Genomic DNA, 25,298 nt, shown 5'->3' with positions numbered 1-25,298 from the left:
CCCTAACTCAACACCCGACTACCCCAAAAACATGCATTTTCCCAAGGTAGTCTAATATTTGCTAAGGTCATTAAGCCTCCATCAATTTCCGGGTCATCCCACTCCTCCTCTCGGAGGTCGATTTCAAACGCTAATTTAGAGGTGCCCTACCCTGGTTCTCCTTTCGGTCTCAACCTAGGTTAGCAATAGGGTCGAATTCCGGGTATCCAAATCACAACCTAACCAACTCTCGTTGGTGGACAAGGGTCATAAATCAACATTACCCAAAATCGGCCCATAAATCAATTCAACCCTCTAAACTACCCTCACCAATTTCCCCAAATAATTAGCCTTTATGAGATTCAATTAGTGAAATTACTCATATTGGGTCAAACCGAGTCCTAGTGGAAGACTACTCACTAATCATGTTTCTTAAGACAAATGAGACAATAAAGATGGATTCTTTAATCATGAACATGGTGGGAGAATAAATTCTACTACTAATCATGCAATTAATCAACAAAATTATGAGGAAAGACAAATTAATCTAAGATGGAAAGAGATTAATGCAAAAAGACACAAACTTTAACAATAGCAACTCAAAGATTCAATCTTTGAGAGCAACAACAATGGAAAACAAAGAAAAGATGAACAAGAGAGAAAATAATAACAATCCAACAACAAAGGTAGGAAGTCTAACATAAACAATTAAGGTAAAACTTGAAAGAAAAGCAAATGTAAACAAAGGAAATTATGAAGAGAAATTATACCAACTCAATAGCAAAGAAAAGAACTTGGATTGAAATATGGAAGAATTCTTCAATTCTCCAAATACAACCCAAAATTACTAATTGTAAACTAATGAAAAGAGAAGAACTTGAATGAATAAAAGAAGAATTAAACTAATAATTAAAGAAAGATAACAACTTTTTATTGAATGAAAATAAGAGAGGAAATATGAGGGTTTTACAATATTGAGAGAATAATAATGGAGGGACTCCTTTCTAATCTAATTTCTAAGGTAGTAATATAAGTTGTCTAATGTGTCTTTTATACTAGTGGGGTCTAATAATAATAATAATAATAATAATTAATAATAATATTAATCAATACTATATATTAAATCCAGAAACCAAGGGACTTCAATATAATTAAAGAAAGTTATACAAATTAATTATACTATATAGTTTTAAATCAAAAGCACCGTGTGATGGACCCGATTAAGGGATCTCAATGTAAATATTATATAGTTCGGGTTAAAATTAAATTATATAGAAGTTTGGTAATTTTCCTAAACATGGTCAATTTCCTTAAAATAAAATAATTAATTAAGATGGTCAATTTCCTTAAAATAAAATAATTAATTAAGATGGTCAATTTTAAAAAGACTAGAAGATGATCAATTTTCTTAAAATAAAATAATTAATTAGTATAAACATGCACACTTATGGTATTAATTATTATCATCATAAAATTTTATATTAAATTTAAAATCTATGAAATTTTATTAAACTTTATAGTTTATTAGATGTAGAGATGTTAATTATTTAACATACAAAAATATAATAAGTAGGTTATAAATAATTCAAATTAGATCCCATAATATATAATATTGCATAATTCTTTTGATTTGATTTAATGCATATATGTAATTGTTCCGGGTGTAATTTCCAGAGCAGTTATTAGTTACCACCCGTGGCTTGTAGAATAATGTCTTGAGTTGAACCCTTCTTGCTTCTATCGTCTCTCTCGGCCTCTCCTGCAACAATGAACGAATCGAGGGCTTGGGCATGTGCCAAGCGTACTCACTCCGACGCTCAAGTCAGTAAACTTAAAGGATTAAGCTGTGTTACTTGGCTAGATACGTATTGTAGAGAGATAAGGGAGATATTACCAGATGAATAGTGTATTTAGGTTTTAGTTGTGGGATCCTTTCCTCAATGAAGGTTGAGGAGTATTTATAGGCTTTCACCTTTTGTCACGTAGTGGCCAAGTGGCCAAGTGGCTAGCAGGTGGAAAGACTGATCTACCCCTCGGCCGAGATACCTATGGCAGGCCGGCGGGCCGTATTGACTCGCCGCCGAGGGGTCTTGGATATGAGTACGCGGGTATGTGTCCCGGCTGGCAGGCTGTCATGCCGAGACCCAGGTGACAGGCCGATGGGATGCATCGGCTAGTCTGTCTAAGTCGTTGACTTGCTGTGGATATCTTTGACCTTGCTCAATGTGTTGACTTGGTCAGCGGTGCAGAATATGCCCCATCAATTTGCCCCCAGCGTAGTCTATGCCGTGGTATGGGCTCCGATGTACGTTGAGCATATATTCTGCACAAGTATTTTCCGAAAATTTTTCTGTATCGGCTTCTTCTTCTGCATCGGCGTGGCTCTTGTTAGGCCGTACCGTATACCATATCCCCCCTCCACATGGATGCGTAAAGGGCATCCGATGTGGAAAAGAACATGAGGCTGGCCGAGACCAATGCTGAGAGTGCCGGTTGATTTTGATTGCCCCGTGGTGTGCTTCCTGGCTTGTTGATCGGGGGCCGGTGACCGATACCTAGGAATTTGTTTGAGGAAGATGAATAGTCGAAGAGATGTGAATGGGCGTCTCAAGACGCTTGGTCACGGTTGCATTGATTGACGTTTAACTGTTGCGACGATTGACATTCCGTGGTTGCATGCTCGACACGTGTCCGCCGCCGATTGGTTGTCGCTCCATGGGCAGCTCGATTGGTCCTTCTTTATGGGCTTTTTCCTATAAATAGGCGCTTTTTCCGTGATTTTGGTCACTAATTTTATTTTCTCAAATTTTCCTAAAATCTTCATCTTTCTTAAACTTTCAAGGGCTTCCTTTTCTTCCAATCTTCAGAGTTTTTGATCCGGCGGGCACTTTTTCCTTTTAAGGTAAACAAACGAATTTTTCTTTTATCTTGCTAGTAATTTGCTGTGAACATGTCTGCTGCTGATGCCGGGACTAGCACTTCGCGCGGGGTTCCCGTCGCGCGCCCCGACGAGGAGGAGATATTAGAGGCCATCCCGCTAAGGTTTGGGGGCCCTAGGTCTCCTTCTCCCGTAGTTGGCCTGTCCATCCCGGAGGAAGGGGAGGATGAGGATGCTAATGACGATGGTGAGAGGGCTCCTGTTGCTGGTGAGAGGGCGGCCATCCCGGATCATGGTGAGGCCTGCAGGATTGGCCTCGACCGTGCCTGGACAAATAAGTTTGCAAGCAGTTCCGGAGGGACCCTTTTCGGAGATCATTTCTTCTTCGGTGAGGGGTATAGAATTGTTATCCCCGAGGAGGGTCAGTGGTCTGTTGCCCTCCCGGGCCATATCGGCGTGTACCTCAGGCAGTTGGAGTATGGGCTCCGGTTTCCTTTGAACGAGCACGTCGTGGCCATCATCAAAGCCATGAATCTTGCCGTGGCCCAACTGCATCCGTTGGCCATGAGGACGATAATCGGCTTTGTGTGGCTCTGTCTCTTTAAAGGGGAGGTCCCTACTGTTAACTTATTCCGCCGACTCCATAGTCTTCGGCCGTCATTCGCCCGAAAGGTGGGGTGGTACAGCGTGCGAGACGGAGCCGGGTATGTCTCCGTAAACAAGCTTACCTCCCCGCAAAGACCGGCGGGGCGGTGGGTGTACGTCCAAGTGCCGGAGGACTACCCTTTGCCTCGGTCTTTTCAGAGCCCCGTTCACTTACGGTGTGAGACCCGGGAAGAGTATGAGAAATATGTCTCCCGGGGTAGCAAGGTTAAGATGGACGCTTCTTTTGTCCCTCTTACGGCGGATGAGAAGCGGGCAGTGCAGCTATTTGATGCTGAGGAGGGATGGCGCCCCGACTCGCATTATTCTTCAGACGAGATGCTCGCCGCGTCGGCCTCATACCGCCCCTCGGCCGTGGTGAGTAGGGTCGGTGTGAGGCCCACCTTTACTTGTTATGTTCCCCGTTTGGAGCTTTCTTACCTCTTTCATGTAATTCTTGTCCGCTATTTGCGATCGGTTTGGTCGAGTCGTCGAGAGAAGGACTTGGAGAGGTCAGGGGCTTGATAAGGACGGAAAGGTTCTCACCCGTCGTCCCTACGGCTGAAACACGTGATCGCCGACTGTCCCCAACGAAGTCATGGAAAGACAGATGAAGGCGCCGGATCGGAGACGGCTCGAGCACGGGTTCTCGCAACGTCTTGAGAAGATCAAAGAAGGCGGCGTCAAGTCGGCGGGCAGATCAATGGCAACTCCCTCTCCGACCCCAGTGGTCGAAAAGGATCGTGTGGAGGTGATCAACATTTCGAGGGGAGGTGACCGTTGCTAAGGTCGCTTCTCCGAAGAAGAGGAAAGACCCACCGTCTCGCTCCACCGTTGCCGCGGAGGAGCTTTCGCCCCCACCAGCCCTCCAACTAAGAGGGTTCGAACTGGTACGGATTTAACTTGTGGTTCGATTTGGCGGCTCGTTGGGCATTCCCGATGACAGCTTTCGACGTGTCAATGCACGGTGACATGGATGCTCTCTGTAATTTTTTTGCAGTTCCATCGCCGGCAGCTGCCGTTCTCACCGAACGGCAAGTAGGGAAGCAGCCTGAGAAGGCGATTGAGAAGGCGGGTGACCAGAACGTCGTCGTGGACTCCTCACCCCAGAAGTTTACTCCCGCCGAGCTCGTGGCGGAGGGTGAGAGAATATATAAGAAGCTGGGGAGATGGAGTCGTCTAGCCGCCTCCCTCATCATGGAGCAAGAAAAGGCCACGGCCGAATCTGGGCCGCTGATTACAAGGCTCAAGCTTGATCTCTCTGCCGCGAGGGGGGAAGCCGGGAAGGCTAAGCTGGATCTTCTTGTGTCATCAACTAAGTGTCTTCGTTTTTACATTCGTAACTGTGTAGGCATATTGACCGCTAGATTGGCGTCTCAATTGCACTGTGTACGTCTCTTTTTAGCGTATCGGCCGACGTGTTCCCCGTCGCTCTCGGTTTTGGCCGAGGTAATCGGGGTTGCGGCTTCGATAGCGACCGTAACTGTGTAGGCATATTGACCGCTAGATTGGCGTCTCAATTGCACTGAGTATACGTCTCTTTTTAGCGTATCGGCCGACGTGTTCCCCGTCGCTCTCGGTTTTGGCCGAGGTAATCGGGGTTGCGGCTTCGATAGCGACCGAATCGTGTAGGCATATTGACCGCTAGATTGGCGTCTCAATTGCACTGAGTATACGTCTCTTTTTAGCGTATCGGCCGACGTGTTCCCCGTCGCTCTCGGTTTTGGCCGAGGTAATCGGGGTTGCGGCCGATAGCGGCCGAATCGTGTAGGCATATTGACCGCTAGATTGGCGTCTCAATTGCACTGAGTATACGTCTCTTTTTAGCGTATCGGCCGACGTGTTCCCCGTCGCTCTCGGTTTTGGCCGAGGTAATCGGGTTGCGGCTTCGATAGCGGCCGTCAGAATCGTGTAGGCATATTGACCGCTAGATTGGCGTCTCAATTGCACTGAGTATACGTCTCTTTTTAGCGTATCGGCCAACGTGTTCCCCGTCGCTCTCGGTTTTGGCCGAGGTAATCGGGGTTGCGGCTTCGATAGCGACCGAATCGTGTAGGCATATTGACCGCTAGATTGGCGTCTCAATTGCCCTGAGTATACGTCTCTTTTTAGCGTATCGGCCGACGTGTTCCCAGTCGCTCTCGGTTTTGGCCGAGGTAATCGGGGTTGCGGCTTCGATAGCGGCCAGAATCGTGTAGGCATATTGACCGCTAGATTGGCGTCTCAATGCACCGAGTATACGTCTCTTTTTAGCGTATCGGCCGACGTGTTCCCCGTCGCTCTCGGTTTTGGCCGAGGTAATCGGGTTGCGGCCGATAGCGATTCTTCCCTTCGAGTTTCCGTCTAATGGCAAATCGTGGAGGGGACAGACACTTTGATGGAGAACTTGGGTGATTCATTTGCTTGTCATGATCGTGCGTTGGGGTGTCCACAATGTGTTTGGACACCTCCGCCGCTATACAAAGTATTTTCTCAAGTTATCGGTGTTCCAATGGCTCATCGTGGCACACCTCCCATGTCTGTCGGCCCGTATGTACCCGGCCTCATCTCTTCTACCACTTTGTAGGGCCCTCCCGATTGGCCGTCAGTTTGCCATGAATATTTCCTTTGTTGGTGGCAGCCGACTTCCTTAGGACTAGGTCTCCTATTGTCAAGTCCCTTTTGTGGACCCTTCGGTTGTAGGCTCTCTTCATCCGGTTCTGATATACGGCCAAGTTAAGGCGTGCCGTGTCTCGGCTCTCTTCGACAAGGTCTAGGGAAGCTCTTAGGCCCTCCTCGTTTTCAACTGGGTCAAAGGTGGCCGTTCAATGTCGGCACTCGCTTCGATCGGCAAGACCGCTTCGGAGCCGTAGACTAGATGGAAGGGGGTGTATCCCGTTGCTTCTTTCTCTGTGGTTCGAAGGGACCACAGGACGCCGGGTAGCTCATCGGCCCACCTTCCCTTAAGGTCTTCAACCGTCTTCTTTAAACCGTTGAGGATGGTTTTGTTGGCTGCCTCCGCCTGCCCATTACTCTGTGGGTGGCAGACGGAGGAATACGCAAACTTGATGCCGAGCTCTTCTAACCATTCATTATCGTCGCTCCAAAACTCTCGGCCGTGGTCGAATACCATAACTTGAGGTAATCCGGCGGGTTATAACGTTTTCCCAGATTACCTTTCGACGGCAAACAGGTTTTTGCTTTGTATCGCTACGGCCTCAACCCATTTGGTGAAGTAGTCAACGGCGACGATTAAGAACTTCCTACCCCCGGAGGCCGTTGGGAATGGCCCTAGCATGTCCATCCCCATTGCGCGAAGGAAGGGGACCGAGCACCGGTTGTAGGTCTCTCGGAGAGGGCGTGTATCACCGGGCATGCATCCGATAGGTTCGTGCACTTCTTGGTCTTCGTTCGAATCTTGAAGCATGGTGGGCTGTAAGTAGCCAGCTCGGAGAGCTTTGTGGGCTAGTGTTCTTGCCCCATGTGATGTCCACAGATGCCTTCGTGGATTTCTCACAAGATCGATTCTGCGTCGGCGGACCGACACACTTCAAGAGTGGTCTTATTACGGATCTTCCGTACGCCCCCTTCGAACAACAGTACCGCGCGATCCTTTTATTTTGGCCGAGGGATTGCGGCCCTCCCAAGAACTCACCCGTAAGCTTGTATCTCATTATCGGAGTCATCCACGTTGTCTCGGTCTCTATGTTACCCACCATGCCGACGGTCTCAGTGATGCTTTTTGCGTTCCTGATGTCTACCAGTACGGTTCGGCTGACATTCTTGATGGTTGAGCTTGCCAGTTTGGAGAGAGCGTCGGCCCGGTTGTTCTCGGATCTGGGAACGCACTGGATTTGGAAGGATTTCAATTTTGCTACGTCGGTTTTCACCCTCTCTAGGTACCTTACCATTCCGTCGTCCCGAGCCTCATACTCCCCTCTGATTTGGTTAGTAACCAATAGTGAGTCCGTCTTCAACACAATGTGTTCTCGCTCCCAGCAGCCCTAGCTAGCTCGACTCCAGTTATCACCGCCTCGTATTCGGACTCATTGTTCGAGGCCGAGAAGGTGAATTTCAAGGCGTACTCAAACTCGTCCCCGTTTGGGCTGATGATAAGGATGCCGGCTCCTGAGCTATTCGTCGTGGAGGAGCCGTCGGTGTAGACCTCCCATATGCCCGGGTTTGGCTCTTCCTGATACGTGCATTCGGCCAGGAAATCTGCAAGCGCTTGCCCCTTTATCGAAGGCCTTGGTTTGTACTTGAATGCCGAAACCGTAGAGAGCTCCACCGCCCATTTGATGAGCTCGCCGGATTGTTCGAATTTTTCCAAGGATTTCTCCAATGGTTGATCGGTTAGGACCGTCACGGGATGTGCGTCGAAGTAGGGTTTTAGCTTCCTTGCGGCAACGACGACGGCGAAGGCCGCTTTTTCGATTAGTGGGTAATTTCTTTCGGCGGCAACGTGTGTATGGTCGACGAAGTAGATTGGGTGTTCTTTGTTTGTCTTCTTCCCTCGATGATCACGATCGACCGTGGCCGAGGTTACCGCTATGTATAGGTATAGCGTCTCCCCAATATCGGCACCGACAGAGTTGGGAGAGTCGAAGATGAGCTTTCGATTGTTTGAAAGCCGTGCTCTGTTCCTCCCCCACCAAGTCTTTATTTCCTTTCAAAGACTTTGAAGAATGGGGTGCTTTTGTCGGTTGACCGAGAGATGAAACGGGCGAGAGCCGCCATTCTTCCTGGGCCAAGATCATAACCTCTTTCCGATTCCTTGGTTCCGGCAGGTCTAGGATTGCTTGGACTTTGTCCGGATTGGCATCTATGCCTCGGCGCCGACAAGTACTCCTAGAAATTTTCCCCGCCCGACACCGAAGTTGCATTTCATTGGGTTGAGCTTCATCTTGTATTTCCTTAGTGAACAAAATGTCTCGTGTAAATCGGCCAGATGCTCGCTGTCGGACTTGCTTTTTACAATAGCATCGTCGACGTATGCCTCAATGTTTCGCCCTTTTTGATTTTGAAACACTTTGTCTACCAGCCTCGTGTACGTTGCTCCGGCGTTCTTCAAACCAAACGGCATCATTTTGTACATGTATGTGTCGTTGGCGGTGATAAATGCGCATTTAGGCATGTCTTCCTCGGCCATAAACACTTGGTGATACCGAGAAGGCGTCCGGCGGCTCGGCATGGTGTAGCCAGCCGTGGCGTCGATTAAGCTATCTATCCGAGGCAAGGGATAACAATCTTTGGGGCATGCTTTATTAAGGTTGGTAAAGTCTACACACATTCTCCATGCCCCCGATGATTTCTTCACCATTACAACATTGGCTAGCCACTCAGGATAAGTACAAGGCATGATGAAACCTGCCGCTAGTAATTTATCTACTTCGGCTTTGATGGCCTCGTCCTTCTCAACCGAGGAGTTCCTCATTCTCTCGCTTGATCGGGCGGGTGGGGGTAGCACGTTCGGCTTGTGAACAATCACCTCCCGATTCACGCCGGCATCTCGGCCGCCGAGTATGCGAAACGTCTTTGTTCTTTCTCGGCAGTCCAGGAGGCCGGCTCCGATTCTGTTCCAGGTTGACACCGACGGTTACGGTGCGGCCCGGATCGATCTCTACCTCCTCGGTCTGCTCCTTCGATCATGCCGATGGTCCTGGTCGTTCCGGATCCGGGGGTGTACTTTATATCCGAACGATTCTAGTTACCGAAGCGACACTCTCACCCTTACTAGATACCTTATTGTCTTGTAGTCCTGGGCTTCGCACTCTCCTCTAACCTGGTTGGTCACGAGGAGCGAACTGCCTTCACCATGATACGTTACGCCCCGGCTTTAGCTAGCTCAATTCCGGTTATCACCGCCTCGTACTTGGATTCCTTGGGGGTCACTGAGGTAAGCTTCAAGGCGTGCTCGGATACGTCCCCGTTTGGGCTGATGATAACCATGTCGGCCTTCGAGCCATATGTCGCGGAGAGGCCGTTAGCGTGAACCTCCCACAAACCGGATCTTCCTCTTTTTCGAGATGAGTTTATGTGCCTCCCCCGGTCCGAGACATACATCAATGTCGGGCCCGGATGGATATTACAAATCGATCTCGCTCAAAGTGATCCGGCCTATGAGTACATCGTAGGCAGGTGTACCGTCGATGACTACGAATTTAGACATAACGTTCTTGGCCGCACCTCCCTCGCCGAACCTTACCGAAACCGATTGACCCCAGGGGGTACCAGTGCCGGCCCCGAAAAGTCAGTATAACGGGTTGGTGCGGGGGCTCAAATTTTCAATCCTCGGGCACCGAGGCCGAGAAAGCATTCTCTGTTCATAACATTCGTGTAGGCGCCTGTGTCAATCAGGCACCCCTTCACCAGGTGGTTGGCTATGTCTAGGCGGACTGTAAGGGGGTCGCTATGAAGAGCGGCGACTCCATCGTAGTCCCTTTGTCCGATGGTCATGTCTGGGATGCTGGGAGCGGGGGTTGCTGTGTTGGGCACAAAGTTGATGGCCGGATAAGGTTCATCCTGGGGCCGTTTGTGCTCATTAGCGGACCCACTGCTCTCGTTGTCCTTGATGACGACATTGACTACTCCTACCCGCTCGGAGGCGGACTTGCTATTCGATCCGCCGGCGTCGATTTTGGCCTCGCAACATACTTGCCGAGGCTCCCCATCCGGATTAGCTCTTCAATGGCATCCTTCAGGTGTCGGCAATCGTTGGTTAAGTGTCCGGTGTGGCCGTGGTACTTACAGTACTGGCTCGTGTCACCGTCACTCCTCGGCCTAGGGGGTCTTTCCCATTTCTGGCCCTCGTTCTTGCTCAAAGCGAAGACCTCGGCGGCCGACACGACTAGGGGGGTGTGATCATCGTACCGTTTTTTGTAGTACGTCCCCCAGCTCCTCCCGACATCCGCCGAGCTTTGTTTTCTGGCAGACTTTTCTGACCGTGGCCTATTACTCTCACGGCGTCTTTCGTCAGACCGTGACCCGTTGTTGTCACGGCGTTTTTCATTCGGGTTAACCTCCCTGGCGCTCTTCCTTCTTGATTGCTCGGCCTCGCCGGGGCCTACCCGTGTCTTGTGGTAGTCTTCTACCTTGATGGCTTGGTCGCCCAACTTCCCGCGGCGTCCAAACCCGTGCCTCCGCACTTGATGAGCTCATTCTTTAAGTCTCCCCTTGGGAGGCCCTTCATCGATCGAAGGCCGCGATTCGGATTGATTTCTCGAATCTGCTGGACCTTTCCGTCGAACCTCTTCACGTAGTTCCGCAGAGACTCGTCTCCCTCCTGTTTGATAGTTAGGAGGTCCGACGTCTCCACGGCCCTTCTTATTGCAAGAGTATCTTGGGCTAGAAAGGCGTCCCTTAGGTCGGCGAAATAGCACACCGAGCCGTCGGGAAGCCCTTTGTACCGACTACGAGCCATCCCATGCAAAGTTGTTGGGAAGATTCGGCACTGCACCTCATCGGGCTGCTCCCATACCGACATGTAAGACTCGAAAGCCTCAGCGTGGTCGGATGGATCACTATCTCCTTTGTACGAAATCGGTGGCAACTTGAGCTTAGGTGGCACCGGGACTTCTAGGACGTAGGCGTTGAGGGGCTGCCTAACCACGTGTCGAACGGTGCGCGCGACCGCTCTCCTCGCGTCCCTAACCTGGCTCCTCCCCCCGTAGCGGGAGGGGCTCCTTCTTCGACTTGGACTTCTTCTCCAACTCTGCCGAGTCGGACTCCTGCGCTCCTTCGGGGTGAGCCTCGTTCGTGCGGCGGGGACGCTGTCCTCCCCCGAGTGTGGGAAGGACTTAGGTCTACCGCGCCCACTTTGGGCTCCCCCGGCGTCTTGGCTTGGTCGGCTTCTCCTAGTGCTCCGTTCAAATTTCTTGGAGTCACGTTTAGGGTCCTAGTCTCCTGGACAGTTTCCGCCGCTCTTGTCGGCGTGACAGTGTGAGCGGGCGTATTACTGATTAGGTCCAGGAGTATTTTCAGTTTCGCTACGTCGACCACCTGTCCCATTATGGTGACTTGGTTGGCAGGCAGCGGCGTGTCGGGTATTATTGGCATCCCGAATTCTGGTTGAATTACTCCGCCGGTGGAGGGTTGCTCGACTCCAGATTTGTGGACGACATCATCGTGGTAAAATTCGGTTTCGTCCGTTACGAATACCTCTTGTTGTTTCGACATTTTCTTAGCTTTTTGAGTGGGTTTTTGTTGATTTGTTGTTTTTTTGTTTGGGAATGAACGTGACCAGCTTCTAGTGTCTTTCCCCACAGACGGCGCCAATTGTTCCGGGTGTAATTTCCAGAGCAGTTATTAGTTACCACCCGTGGCTTGTAGAATAATGTCTTGAGTTGAACCCTTCTTGCTTCTATCGTCTCTCTCGGCCTCTCCTGCAACAATGAACGAACTGAGGGCTTGGCTGTGTGCCAAGCGTACTCACTCCGACGCTCAAGTCAGTAAACTTAAAGGATTAAGCTGTGTTACTTGGCTAGATACGTATTGTAGAGAGATAAGGGAGATATTACCAGATGAATAGTGTATTTAGGTTTTAGTTGTGGGATCCTTTCCTCAATGAAGGTTGAGGAGTATTTATAGGCTTTCACCTTTTGTCACGTAGTGGCCAAGTGGCTAACGGTGGAAAGACCGATCTACCCTCGGCCGAGATACCTATGGCGGCCGGGGCCGTATTGACTCGCCGCCGAGGGGTCTTGGATATGAGTACGCGGGTATGTGTCCCTTGTGGCGGTGTCATCATGCCGAGACCAGTGTGACAGTGATGGGATGCATCGGCTAGTCTGTCTAAGTCGTTGACTTGCTGTGGATATCTTTGACCTTGCTCAATGTGTTGACTTGGTCAGCGGTGCAGAATATGCCCCATCAGTAATATATTTATATAAATATATAATCCTCTTAAAGTTGCATGCCTAAGTAGTAAAAGTAATTTCGTCAGTAAAGAAAAGAATTGTAGTAACATTGAATATAGTTATATGATAGTAATCACTCATTTGAATAGTAAAAGTAACAATATTATCAACGAGATTAGTGAGAGTGGTAGAAACAACGGGAGTAATGAAATAATCAATATTAATGCGGTAATAGTGAAATTATCAATACTAATGCGGCAGTAGTGACAGTAACAATAATTACGGCGGGAGTAGTGAAAGTAAAAATGATTACGGGCAAATAGTGAAATGTTATTACTATTGTTTCATTAATAAGAGTAAAATATTAATAGCGGGAGTAGTGAATTTGTCTCAGAATTTATTTCATCGTAATTTTAGGATATGTTATAAACAATATATTAATGATAAATTTATGAGTTATGCAACTTTAAGTAATTTTATTTAATGAAAAAAAATATTAATGGTAAGTAGAGGTAGCCCGGGCGAAGCCGGGCACCAATACTAGTAATAATAATGATACTAACCGTGCGCCATAAATGACGACCAAAATCCAAAAGACAAAAGGGATTTTGGATTCTTTATACACACAGCAAAACAACCAAATCAGCGAAGTGTAAAACAAAACGAATCACGCAGCAAGGGATGCCCAGCCGGTTGGCCGTCCGCCGGTCATGGCACCGGCTGGGAACCTCCAGGAAACTTGGTGAATATTTGATGTATTCCCAGCCGGTGGTGAGGGCGGCAGACGGGTGCCCGTCTGGGAGAACAAGTTTGTGTTGTGAGCCGGTTGGGAGGCAGCCGGTGACCCGGCTAGGAGTGCACTTGTCTTCAATCGTATCCAAATGACTCGGTTTCGATTCCGAGTCCAATATTGATGGTGGCCGTGATTGATGGATGCCGTGGTGATGATGAACAATGGCGGTGGTGATGTCGATGACGATTTGAATGGTGTCGGGTTTCAGCTATGGTGGTGTTGCGGATTGGTGATGGTGAATGTCGAGGTGATGATGCATATGAAGTGGTGTTTGTGGAAAGTGTATGAAAATGGTGGTGAATGGTTGCATTTTTTTGTTGTTATTGATTGAAATGGATGAAGGGATTATAGGTGGTTGGGAAATGACGGTAATGGTGATGAGTAGAAATGGTAGTGATGATGTAGAAGTAAGGTGATGACGGTGGATGCATATGGTGATTCACATGGTCAAGCTTGAGTTTGACTTTGTCTAATTTTGCTCCATTGCATCACATATTACTTGATTCCGTCCATCTTGACCCGCTTTGCTTGTTGAATCGTCTTACTCCTCGTTCCTTCTTATTTATCCCATCTCACCTACGCATTAAATTAATATATTAATAAAATAATAGTAATAATACTAATATTATAATAACAATACGACTAAATATTAAATGTAACCAATACGACTAATTATTATAAATTAGTAATTAAATGAGCTTTTTAGACATTTAAGCACACAAAATCGAGTTGGAATAAGGTATAAATGCGGGGTAAAATACAACTAAAATGCTACTTATCAATTAATTTGGAGTTCGAAGAAAAAGAAACGTTCTCCAGATCTTGAAATTGACGGATAATTTTCCGTTTTCTAGAAATTTGTTTAGGTCCGATTAGTGTTCCTAACAAATCATTTGATATTCGACAAGTCCGAAAAGCTTAACGTTCTTGTTCGAATTAATTTTCTACGAGTTTTATACTCGTTTCTTACCACCTTTGAAGACGAAGAAGATTTAATGAAAGATCGAAGAAGATGAAGATTGAAGATGGAGACTGTCAGCTTTTGCAGTTCATCTCCGGGGGATCTTTTTCTTCTTGTATTTCTATGTTTTTCTTGCATTTCTCCAATCGTAAAGTTCGTACTACGTACTGCCTTTACGATTGCGGGAGGGTATTAGGATATTAGGGATATTGGTTGTGCCTCCCAGAGAGCCGTTGCTCACAACAAGCAAATCCCACAAATCAAGACCATTAAATAATGTTTGCTCCACACCTTGCTCCATGCCTTGCTGCACGCCAAAGATAAAGCTTGCCATTGTATATATTATCTTCCATATTTAGTTCATCCCATGTTTTGTATATATACTACTGATAACAATGTACTACAAACACAATTTCCACTCTACTCCATTTCTCTCATGCGTCTCCTTCTCCTCTCACATTTCTAACATTTGACAACATCAAACAAATGTTAAACTCGAAAGAACTAATCAAGTTTACTTTATAAAGTCAATAGCAGCTATACTTTGTAAAATGATAAAAGGAAATACAATTTGTGTTGACATAATCAGATAAAATGAGATTGCCAACTAATTTTTTTTTTTTTATACCATCCAGTGTTCGAATTCGAGATGGGTAGAACCACTAGGGCGGTAAAGCTCTAACTCATGAGTTTTAACACTGCTGCATTCCCTGAAGGAAAATGAGATAGCGTCATCGGGTGATACTCAAATTGAGCGACACCCGGGGTATTATTGTAAATTACTAAGGTATTTTGCTTTCCCTCCATTAAATTTGAATTTCAAACTAATTAGGATTAAAGGGTAAATTAGGAACTTAACATTAATTAATTAATTGTAACAATAATATCCAATGGCAAATAATCTTTAAGCTTCACATTTTTTTATGCTTGTTTTTTATTCACTTTGACAAATTCATCCAATCAAATTGGCATCAATGGAAAAAAAATTGCAGATTTGACGATGAACTAATTGTTTGATCAATTCTTCCCTTAGAAAGACCAATCTCATACATATATTGAAACTATTAAAATTGTGGAGTGTAGAGTAATACTCTATTTTGTTGAATCTCTCAAATGTTCCTTACGTCTTAATTTGTTGATATCACTATCAAATTAGGTGCTTAGCTTATTTTTTGCTGAACTTTTCTCCAATCATCCAATGTCAACTTTACTTATATTCTGACATTAAGCATAAAGCATATTCATAGTTCATACAAACTAATCACATACACTTCTTTTCCTGAAACCATTAATCCAAATCAATCCCATTTAAGCATGGGATACCAAAAACATGTCCTAATCTTTCTCATTAGTTTGGTACTAACACAAATAATATCGGGTTCTGAAGCGCTGGAATCACTCGTTATCGCTTCACATTGTACCTCAGAGTGTGGAGGCATTACCATTCCTTACCCATTTGGCATAGAAGATGGGTGTTACTATAAAGATAAAGATGATCATAGTCTTAACCCCTCAATGAGAATCACGTGTAATCATACTTTCAGTCCTCCCCAACCAATTCTCGGCAACAATATCCAAATACTAAACATTTCCGTAAAAGAGGCCGAAATTCACCTCAATAGCAATATTTCATACAAGTGTGATGAGTCTGACAATTCATCTTATTATTATTCGTATAGTTGGATAAACCTAAGATCATTTACGATATCCAGCAGCAAAAACAAGTTTGTGGCAACAGGGTGTGATACCTATGCCTGGTTTAAAGGTAAACGTTATGGCAAGAACTACTCCACAGGATGCATGACAACATGCAACGAATTAAACGATGTGGCCAACGACGGCAGATGTAATGGGGTTGGTTGTTGTCAAGCTTCCATACCCGATGGCGTAACCAACTTAAAAACCGAGGCTTACAGTTATAACCACCATACTGGGGTTGAGTTTAACCCGTGTAGCGTGGCGTGCCCTGTCGCAAATAATGCCTTCAAATTTTCAAAACAGAATTTGACTCGAAACTTGAGTTATTATTTGAACGAACCGCCTAAGTTTCCTGTTGTATACAATTGGGGTATCGGAACCAAAAATTGTTCGGAAGCTGAAAAAGAAGAAAGTTGTTTGTGTAAGAGCAACACAGATTGCATCAACTTAACGCATGAACAACAAGGTCTAGACGGATATCGTTGCGATTGCAAGAAAGGTTATTCAGGAAATCCATATCTTCCACAAGGTTGCCAAGGTAACAAAATCATGTCATTCTTATTTCTTACTGATAAATATCCATCTCCATAGTCATAATTGATGAACTTCCTAAATGTTTGCTGTTAACTTTTCTGTTATTTCCTTTACTTTAAAATCGCGATTCTACGATTGTAGAAAGAGGTTACGATCTTCATCCTAGGTAAGTTCTTAAATCTGTAGGGTGTTACGATCAAAACTACTTAGAAAATTGCTAAGGTTGAATAACAATATGACCATACTGTGTTTCGATGCGCTACGACCCGATTTTATAGTACTCCGTCGTAATAGAATACGGAATTAACTTTTTTTATTTTGTATAATATTTTGCATGTAATTTCCATGTATAATTCTTAGAAGGAAAAAAAAAAGATTATTAGAAGTAAGTTTACACATCAAAATATATTAAATCAACACAATTATTCATCAATTCATGGACTATACAACCAGTTGTATATGTTGTACGGTGTAGAATTCGAGCTTTGTGATGAAGTATCCGAGCTTTACATTAAAGAAGATGAGTTTTATTAGAAAGTATTGAACCCATCCATTTATACATTAAAAACATGAACTTTAAATTAGCTCAGAAAAAATAGATATAAGCTCGGATTCTATACCTTGGTTGTACCATGTTTATGGTACAACTGGATTTATAATCTTATTTGTACTTATCAATTTACAACTGGATGTAATCGATGTATAATCTTATTTGTGCTTATTCATTCATATAAGAGTTTGATCAGATATTAATGAGTGTGAAGCCGCAAGTGATGAATGTGAGAAACCAGAATATTGTCGGAACGACGTTGGGGGCTATCATTGTGAATGCCCAAATGGTTACCATGGAATTGGAACAAATACTGATCATTGCATCTCTAATACAAAGACAAAACCTTGGCTTATGCCTGTTATTCTCACTGCGGGTACGTGTTATAATAACAAAATGTATGTTTTAAACATATTTACCAAAATAAGAGAGTTTTGCTGGATTTACAGATAGGGTTCATGTTTTTATTTTGTAGGTACTGGTGGAGTTATCATAATTCTGCTCATAATCGCCTTTATCGCGTATTGGAGACATGGAGAAAGAAAAATTACTGCGCTACGAGAAAAGAACTTTCGTGACAACGGAGGTGAAATTTTACACCAAAAGGTGTCCGGAATGGATGTTCTAAAGATCTTCACGATACAAGAGTTGGAAAATGCAACCGACAATTATAACGAAGCAAATATAATCGGAAAAGGCGGTTTTGGGGTTGTTTATAAGGGGGTTATATCCGGCAATCAGCCTGTTGCCATCAAAAGATCTCTTAAGGTGGATCCTAATCAAGTGGAGCAGTTCATCAATGAAGTTCTCATACTCTCGCAAATCAACAATAGGAATGTAGTTAAGTTACTTGGTTGTTGTCTCGAGACTGAAGTACCATTGCTAGTATACGAGTTTATCAACAATGGCACATTATATGCTCACTTACATGACGAAGATAAAGTACCCCATTTGACATGGAACTTGCGTCTAAGGATAGCATCGGAAATTGCTGATGTGTTATCATATCTACACACCACAATCTCAACCCCGATCATTCACAGAGATATGAAGTCGATGAATGTACTCTTAGATGAAAGTTATACGGCTAAGGTTGCTGATTTTGGCGCGTCAAAACTAGTTCCATTGGACCAAGGTCAATTAGCTACAATGGTGGTAGGAACACAAGGATACTTGGACCCTGAATACATGTTGTCTTTCGAGTTAACCGAAAAGAGTGATGTATACAGCTTTGGAGTTGTTTTGGTTGAACTATTGACCAAGAAAAAGGCACTATCTAACCAGGAGTCAGAACTAGAGAGATGTCTTGCTTTGCATTTCATTTCTAAGATGAAACAGGATCGTTTGTTCGACATTGTCGATAAAAACATATCTAATGGTCTGAAAGAAATTGAGCAAATAAAGAAAGTGGCTAACTTAGCAAAATTGTGTTTGAGGCTAAAACGCGAAAAGAGGCCAACCATGAAGGAAGTCGCCATGGAACTAGAAGGAATAAAAAGAATGGGTAGCAACGTGAAGCATAGTATTGGACAATCATTTGATGAGCTTGAAAATTTCGGAGGTCATTTAGTAGAATTTCCAACAGTTGATGATGGTAACAATGGAGGTAGGGACTCAGATATACACAGTCTCCTTAAAAATGGGAGATAATAAACCAGAGTAATGTTTTGTGCTGTATGTTCTTGTGAAGGGTTATTTGATTTTCATTTGGTTACCCAATGCATACAAGAGAATGATACTCCTTACTACATTACACTATCAGAGTGATTATATTGAATAGTTTCACAATTCCAATCAATCATTCGTTAACCTTTGTTTATTTCATCATTTCATGAGCTCTCAGTTTACTGAAGCGAGCAGAGTCGCAGACACTAGCCAAAAAGCATAAGTGCAGTTTAAGTGCGCCTTATAGACAAGGGACAACAAGCAAGGTTCACCATCATGCAATTTCAACATTTTTTTCTCCTCCCTCGTTTGTATACCCTTCCCTTTGGCCTTTGCCTTGTGCCATTGCACCATCCTCACCTCGATACGCCTCACACCTTTTAAAACTAAGCCCAAGCTTGAAACTGCCTTCTTCTTGAGTAATGAAATTAAAACTATCTAGTATGACAGCTATTCCCATGTTCTTCATTGGGGTTTTACCAACTTCATATTCTGTTTGGTAAGGAATGATTAAAACGTTGAATAACCAGTATAATCATTCCATCAGGATAATGATTAAAAATTAAACAAACATAGCTAAAACCATTTTTAGCACAAAGACATCAGAGTAGTTCTTGTGGACTTAATTTCACTGCAACTTAATTCAGTTCAATTTAGTTCGGTTCAATTCTCACAATTTCAGTTCAATTCCGTTCAACTTTATTCCACTTCACCTGATTTCACGTCTCTTCCTATAAATTATAAATTAGTTTAGTTTAGTTCAGGTCCTATAAACTGATATAGTAAAATTCAATTCAGCTTGGTTCAGAGATATTCAGTTCTTAAGAATGGGGCTTAATAATATTACTTGAATATTTTCGTTTTAACGTACTTTTAACGCCTTTTTTGGATTAGGAAATTTCGTAACGCCTTGTTCATTTCTATGAAAATACACGGTCAATATTATATAAAACTGAACCCGTTAATCTGGAGAGGATTACAATCGCTCTCCCATCTCTTTCCCTCCTATTTTTATAACCAAACACATACATCACCTTGAATATACTACATATGAAGATGAGATAGAAAATATATAATCGAATGACACAAAATAACTATGCGACCCCTCAAAACCATCGGATATATATAAAAACATACCGGCCTCGCTATCTTGATACCCGGGGACTGAATGCATTGTTCATGCCTTCTTGTTAACCCTATCAACAATTAATTAACAACAAAAACAATATTATCAACACTTTAACAACTGTTTAAGAAATTAAATACTTCTTCAATAATTAGCGAACAATAATGTTAAAAAAGATTCAGTCAAGGTCAACCATATCCTAGTTCATGCAGAAGCCCCTCCTAGTTCACATAATAAAAAAGTTGGTCCACTCCTCTAACTATCAACTCTTCAACCACATATCAAGATTCAAAAAAAAAAATACAGTAGTTATTGTTTAAGACAGTCTTATATTATAAGCAGTCCCTTTTCATAAAACCACTCTTTTATTGATAGTAATATATGAGTTGTTTTTTTTTTTTAATATATATAGAAACGGATCGTCTCACAATGTGAGACTGTCTTATTCTATAATTTGTGAAAACAATAATGTTAAAAGGAATAACACGTAGACGACTTCAAGGTCAACTATTTCTTGGACCAACATTTTCATCAATTGCTTAAATATCAACATTTTAATGTTCAAAGCAAACTCTAGCCTACAAAATTAGTCAGTAATTAAGCCCTAGCCAGTAATTACGTAAGCTAAGTACCCAATTCAATAAATCACTACTTTTCACGATATCGGCATGGGTTACCGAAGCCATGTTCTCATAATTCTCACTACTATGGTATTAACACCACTGATCACAGGAGATGAAGTTGTAGCGAATCAGAGTGTATTTTATACGGAAGCGTAATGAAAAATATTATGTGAAAAGAGTAAGACGATAATAATAAATTGCACTCTTACAATAATTTTATTATCACTCAAATAAATTGGAAATATGCCAATTACAAATAAACACTCACACTCTTAACTCACTAATATTATTGACTCACTAATAAACTCTTACTCTTACGTACAAACTTTCTAATTATCAAGATTTTGGAGTCGATCCTGGTCAAAATCTTTCTTGTTAGAACCATGAAAAAAACAGAATATGTTATATAACACCATGTTAAGTATGCTGTGAACTTAAGACGATCTTAAACAAGGCTAGTTTACGGAAAAAGACTTGGTGGTTCATGATATAATTGTAGTGACTTGAGAATAAAAGCGAGTTGTATTGTATTTGGTTGCTTAACAATGTTGAATATCCAATATCAATATATCATTACACTCAATGAAGTTTATTTTTTCTAACTAAGACCGCGCACTTAGTTGCAGTATTGGAGAGGGGAGGGGAGATTCAAACCTGTGACTTATTATCCACAATACCTTCGTCTTAACCACTAAACTAAGACATTTTCGATTATTACACTTTAGAAGTTATTTATGTATAAATTTGGACATTTTACTTAGATAATTATCATCATATAGCTAAGGACGGACCAGATAATCCAAAATACAAAGTATTACGGTCAACAATTGCGTAAAAAGTATCCTTCAAAAAATGTGATTCATTTACAATAAAATATTACCATTTGTTTTGAGAAAAGTTATAAGAACAATTTTCTAATAAAAATGTGAACAATTTTAGCTGTAGCTTTAGTTGCGACATTTTGTCATTAAAATAATAACGACATTTTCTCCCTCTTAATTTTAGACAGCAAAGGCTCGTGTGAAATGAGAATTTGCCATAAAACATGAGTACAAGTGTACAACACATTCTTGCAAATAATACTATCTTGCAAATTCTAAGGAATCCAAAAGGCTACTAACTTGGCTATTAGAAGACTCCATGGTACTTCCCTTATGGCAACCATCACTTTCCTTTGGTGGCATCGACGACTCACCACTCAAGTATGCATCATTGTCATTTCGGTTCACCATACTACATCTAACCAAGGGTTGCGGTCCAAGTCCAACCCTTCCTCTTATTCTCTCTAGCTCGGCCGCAACTTGCTTCATAGTTGGTCTCTCATCACCCTTCAATCTCAAGCACCAATGAGCAAGATTAGCTACTTCTCTTACTTGCTCCAACACTTCATTACTAGCCATTGTTTTGTCAATGATCTCGAGAAGTCGATCTTCCTTCAATTTCATGAGAAAGAAGTTGGCAAGGCATCTCTCATTTTCAGGCCTATCAAAAGAAAGTGCATATTCTCTAGTAAAAAGTTCGACCAGAACTACTCCAAAGCTGTAGACATCACTCTTTTGAGTTAATTCACTTGTTTGTAAGTACTCAGGATCCAAATAACCACGCGTTCCTAGGATTATAGTGGCTAAATGATCTTGATCGACTGGAACCAACCTTGACGCTCCAAAATCGGCCACTTTGGCCATGTAATTTTGGTCCAAAAGAATGTTGGTGGACTTGATATCTCTATGAATTATAGGTATCGAAATTGTGGTGTGTAAATAGGATAGAACCTCGGCCACTTGAGACGCGATTTTAAGCCTCATATCCCACTTAAGCAGAGACGCTTTCATCTCATCATGTAAATGGTCGCTTAACGTTCCATTGTCAATAAACTCGTAGACAAGTAATGGTAACTCGGTCTCAAGACAACACCCTAAGAGCTTCACCACATGCCGGTTATTCAATTGAGATAATATGACGACTTCATTAATGAATTGCTCGGTTTGGGCAGAGTCTACCTTGCGAGACTTCTTAATGGCAACTACTTGATTGTTATCCAAGGTTCCTTTGTAAACGACACCAAATCCACCCTCGCCTATGATATTGTTATCGTTATATTTGTTTGTCGCCTTTTCAAGTTCTTCGATGGTGAATACTTTGAGCATTTCGACCTTTACATCTCTTCCAGAGATGAGCCTTTGATGCAACAAGTGACCGCCATTTTGTCTGAAGAAGGTCTCGCGAGCTATCTTTAGACGCTTTTTCTCTCGTTGCAAGTATAGTACAAATGCTAGCATTATTGAACCAATGATACTACCACCAACACCTGACAAGTATTCATAAAATTCGTCAAAATCTCGCTCTACAGCGACCAATAGTGCTCTGAAGCATCCCCAATAAACTAAAAGATTAAGGATTGTTCAACTTTTTCCTGCTCAGTTGATTGACAAAAAAAGTGGGCCCTATTGAAAATAATCTTTTAATTGATTCACACAATTAATTGTTGACGTCTATGCTTTGTTATGGCAACCATCACATTTATATGAAGTACTGTTGTAAGAGTTTTTACTTACCAACCGAGACCTTGAAAGATGTCGTAGAAATTTCCTTGCGATGAGGTATACAAGTACCCGTCTTTGTCCCATCGCCATGGAAGCCCTTTGGGCAGCGACAACTATATCCACCGTTAGAATTGATACAATATTCTTGCTTTTTACAGTTGTTGAGGCCTTGATCAGCACACTCATCCACATCTACGTAGCACAAGTCGAAATTATTAATTTTTACAAACATGTTACACGGAACATACTACTAACATATAAGACCATTTTCTACAAGTATCTTCAATTTCGTGTTTATAAAATGCCTATACTGGAACGGTTTTTCCAGAATGACACGGAGCTCTTATAAAATGAACAACCTTACAAGAACGATTTTAGATTATACCGTTCTCAAGTAAAGTATGAATGGATAAAGTAAGGGATAGCCCTCAACCTTTTCATTTTCTAAGATGTAGCCCTCTTTTCTTGGAAAAAAAATTTTGACCGTCAATAACTCTTGGCTACAAATTCAGAATACAATAAACTTTTTTTTCAAATTGTCCGTCTTTAAGAGGTCTTCAATTTGAAAAAGAATTCACCGATGTCTCAAATCGTAGTCAGGAATTATGGTCGGTCAAAGTTTAATCGTTAAAAAAGTTTTGACCAACCATAACTACCGACTACGAGTTCAAAAAGCGGTGAATTTTTTTTCTTTTCTTCAAATTCAAGGCCTTGACAAGATAACTTGCTTAAAAAAAATTACCGTTTTCTGAACTTGTAACAAAGAATTATTGTCAGTCAAAGTTTTTTTGTGATACACCTTAGTAAATGAAAAATTTCAGGGGTACACAAAAGAATATCCCAAAAAGTAAAAATAAATAAATAAATACCTTTGCAACCATTTGCTAAGTATGGATTACCCGAGTATCCATCGTTACATTTGCACCGATAACCAGCATTAACACTTGAATCATCACAAGTACTATTGCCATTGCCATTGCACAAACATGTCCCTCTTGCTTGAGCTATTGCGCAATTCTCCGTACCAATCATCCAATCAAAGATAACCGGGAGCTCCCCTGACTTAAGGGGCACATTGGTTACGTTATCAATCCGAAAATACAAAGCATTTTTCTCAACAACAAATGCAGAACCACAAGGATTAAACCCGATAACATCCTTGTGCTGGTGAAAACTTTGGGCTTCAACGGTAATATTGGTCACGCCCTCGGGTACTGGAGTAGTACAACAACCGAGATCTTTACACGTTCCATTCGCAACAACCTCGTGGATTGTGTCACATACTGTCATACATCCAGTATAATATGATTGCTTATGACGCATTCCTTTGAACCAAGCAAAGGTGTCACACCCTATGGCCGCGAAAACACTTTTGGTACTAGAAATCGTAAATCTACCTCCCATGGAAATTGTCGCGTTGTTTTGGAAAACTTGTTTGCCATTTTTGGTAAAACAAATGTGAGAAATTGCGCCAGAAACGCGAATTTCTCCTTCAGGTAATAAGATGTCTAGCACCTCTAGCCCTGCATACATGGGTCGAGGTGTGTCGTCTTTGGACTTGTTATCACAATCGATTTTGTAAAAAATGTCGTTGATACTCTCGTTGTAATAACATCCCGTTCCTATACCAAATGGGTACGGGATTGTAACGTTACCACATTTGTTTGGGCATTTTTCGTGCAATGTCCATTGGATGTCTGTTGCTCCTTCCTCTGCTTCGATTGCTGTCGCGACCGATGTGATTATCAAGTGTTTCATGGTTGCAATAACAAATATTAGGATAAAATTATTGATTAATCTCATTTTTTGTGTAGATTATGTGATTTAATTTATTTAAATTGTTTGAATAATATTATAATGAGTCAAAAACTGTTGTATTATAGTGTAGCTAGCTTACTTATGGTTTGGTTTCTTTTGTGATCATGTGACAATATTTATGGAGGGAGGTACGGTTGAATATAGGGAAGCTTTAGGACAACAAGTTGAAGGGTTGATCTTGTTTGTGATGGCCGATATCCGTCACAAGTTTGTAACAGGTCAAGTAATACCCACATGAGTCAATATGACAAATCATTTGTGACTCCCTAATGCACTTTAATTTTTGTTTTATCTACCCATGTGGATGATACTTAACCCGTCACAAAGGAGACTTACTGAATATACTAATAGCGTACCCAAAAAAAAGTGCATGTAATAAATTTCACGTATCAAACTATCAAAGGTCTTTTTAAAGATGTAAGATTCCTGTGGAAAGACAAAGATGGTTCAATACAATTAACTAAGGCAACAACTACAAAGAAGATGTAACTTCAATGACAGAAAAGGTAGATCTTAAAAAAACAAGATAAGGCATCTTAAAACCGAAAATAACAACTGGGTCGAGTTCCTGTTCGTGTCACATATAAATGAGTCATCGATCTACCTCCAACTTGAACCCAATTCATTTACTTACATGGGTCATACACTTCAATC

At 42.7% G+C, this 25,298-nt stretch overlaps 2 protein-coding genes and 1 long non-coding RNA gene across 4 annotated transcripts in view; 1 reads left to right on the top strand and 2 right to left on the bottom strand.

Moving 5' to 3' along the window:
- The first annotated feature begins 15,401 nt into the window (after positions 1-15,401).
- LOC141654933 (wall-associated receptor kinase 5-like) lies at positions 15,402-18,519 on the top strand. The gene is made up of 3 exons (XM_074462041.1): positions 15,402-16,323; positions 17,066-17,245; positions 17,345-18,519. Exons 1-3 carry the CDS (start codon positions 15,402-15,404, stop codon positions 18,517-18,519), a joined length of 2,277 nt encoding a protein of 758 aa, XP_074318142.1.
- Positions 18,520-18,998: 479 nt separating this feature from the next.
- Positions 18,999-25,298, bottom strand: part of LOC141656894 (uncharacterized) — a 141,224-nt gene continuing 134,924 nt past the window's right edge. For both annotated transcript variants that reach the window (XR_012548611.1, XR_012548609.1), the window contains exon 6: positions 18,999-19,026. This is a non-coding gene — a long non-coding RNA (uncharacterized LOC141656894). The remainder of the gene's footprint in view (positions 19,027-25,298) is intronic.
- On the bottom strand, positions 21,289-24,648 carry LOC141655946 (wall-associated receptor kinase 2-like). Its single transcript, XM_074462931.1, has 3 exons — positions 23,696-24,648; positions 22,839-23,018; positions 21,289-22,591 (listed from the first exon to the last, which is right to left on the bottom strand). The coding sequence occupies exons 1-3, from the start codon at positions 24,627-24,629 to the stop codon at positions 21,366-21,368; spliced, it is 2,340 nt and encodes a 779-aa protein (XP_074319032.1). The 5' UTR covers positions 24,630-24,648; the 3' UTR covers positions 21,289-21,365.

The sequence above is a fragment of the Silene latifolia genome, chromosome 5, assembly GCF_048544455.1.
Source record: "Silene latifolia isolate original U9 population chromosome 5, ASM4854445v1, whole genome shotgun sequence".
In the NCBI taxonomy this organism is placed as follows: Eukaryota; Viridiplantae; Streptophyta; class Magnoliopsida; order Caryophyllales; family Caryophyllaceae; genus Silene; species Silene latifolia.
Note: the sequence above shows the minus strand (reverse complement) of the source record. Positions and strands in the feature narration are given on the sequence as shown.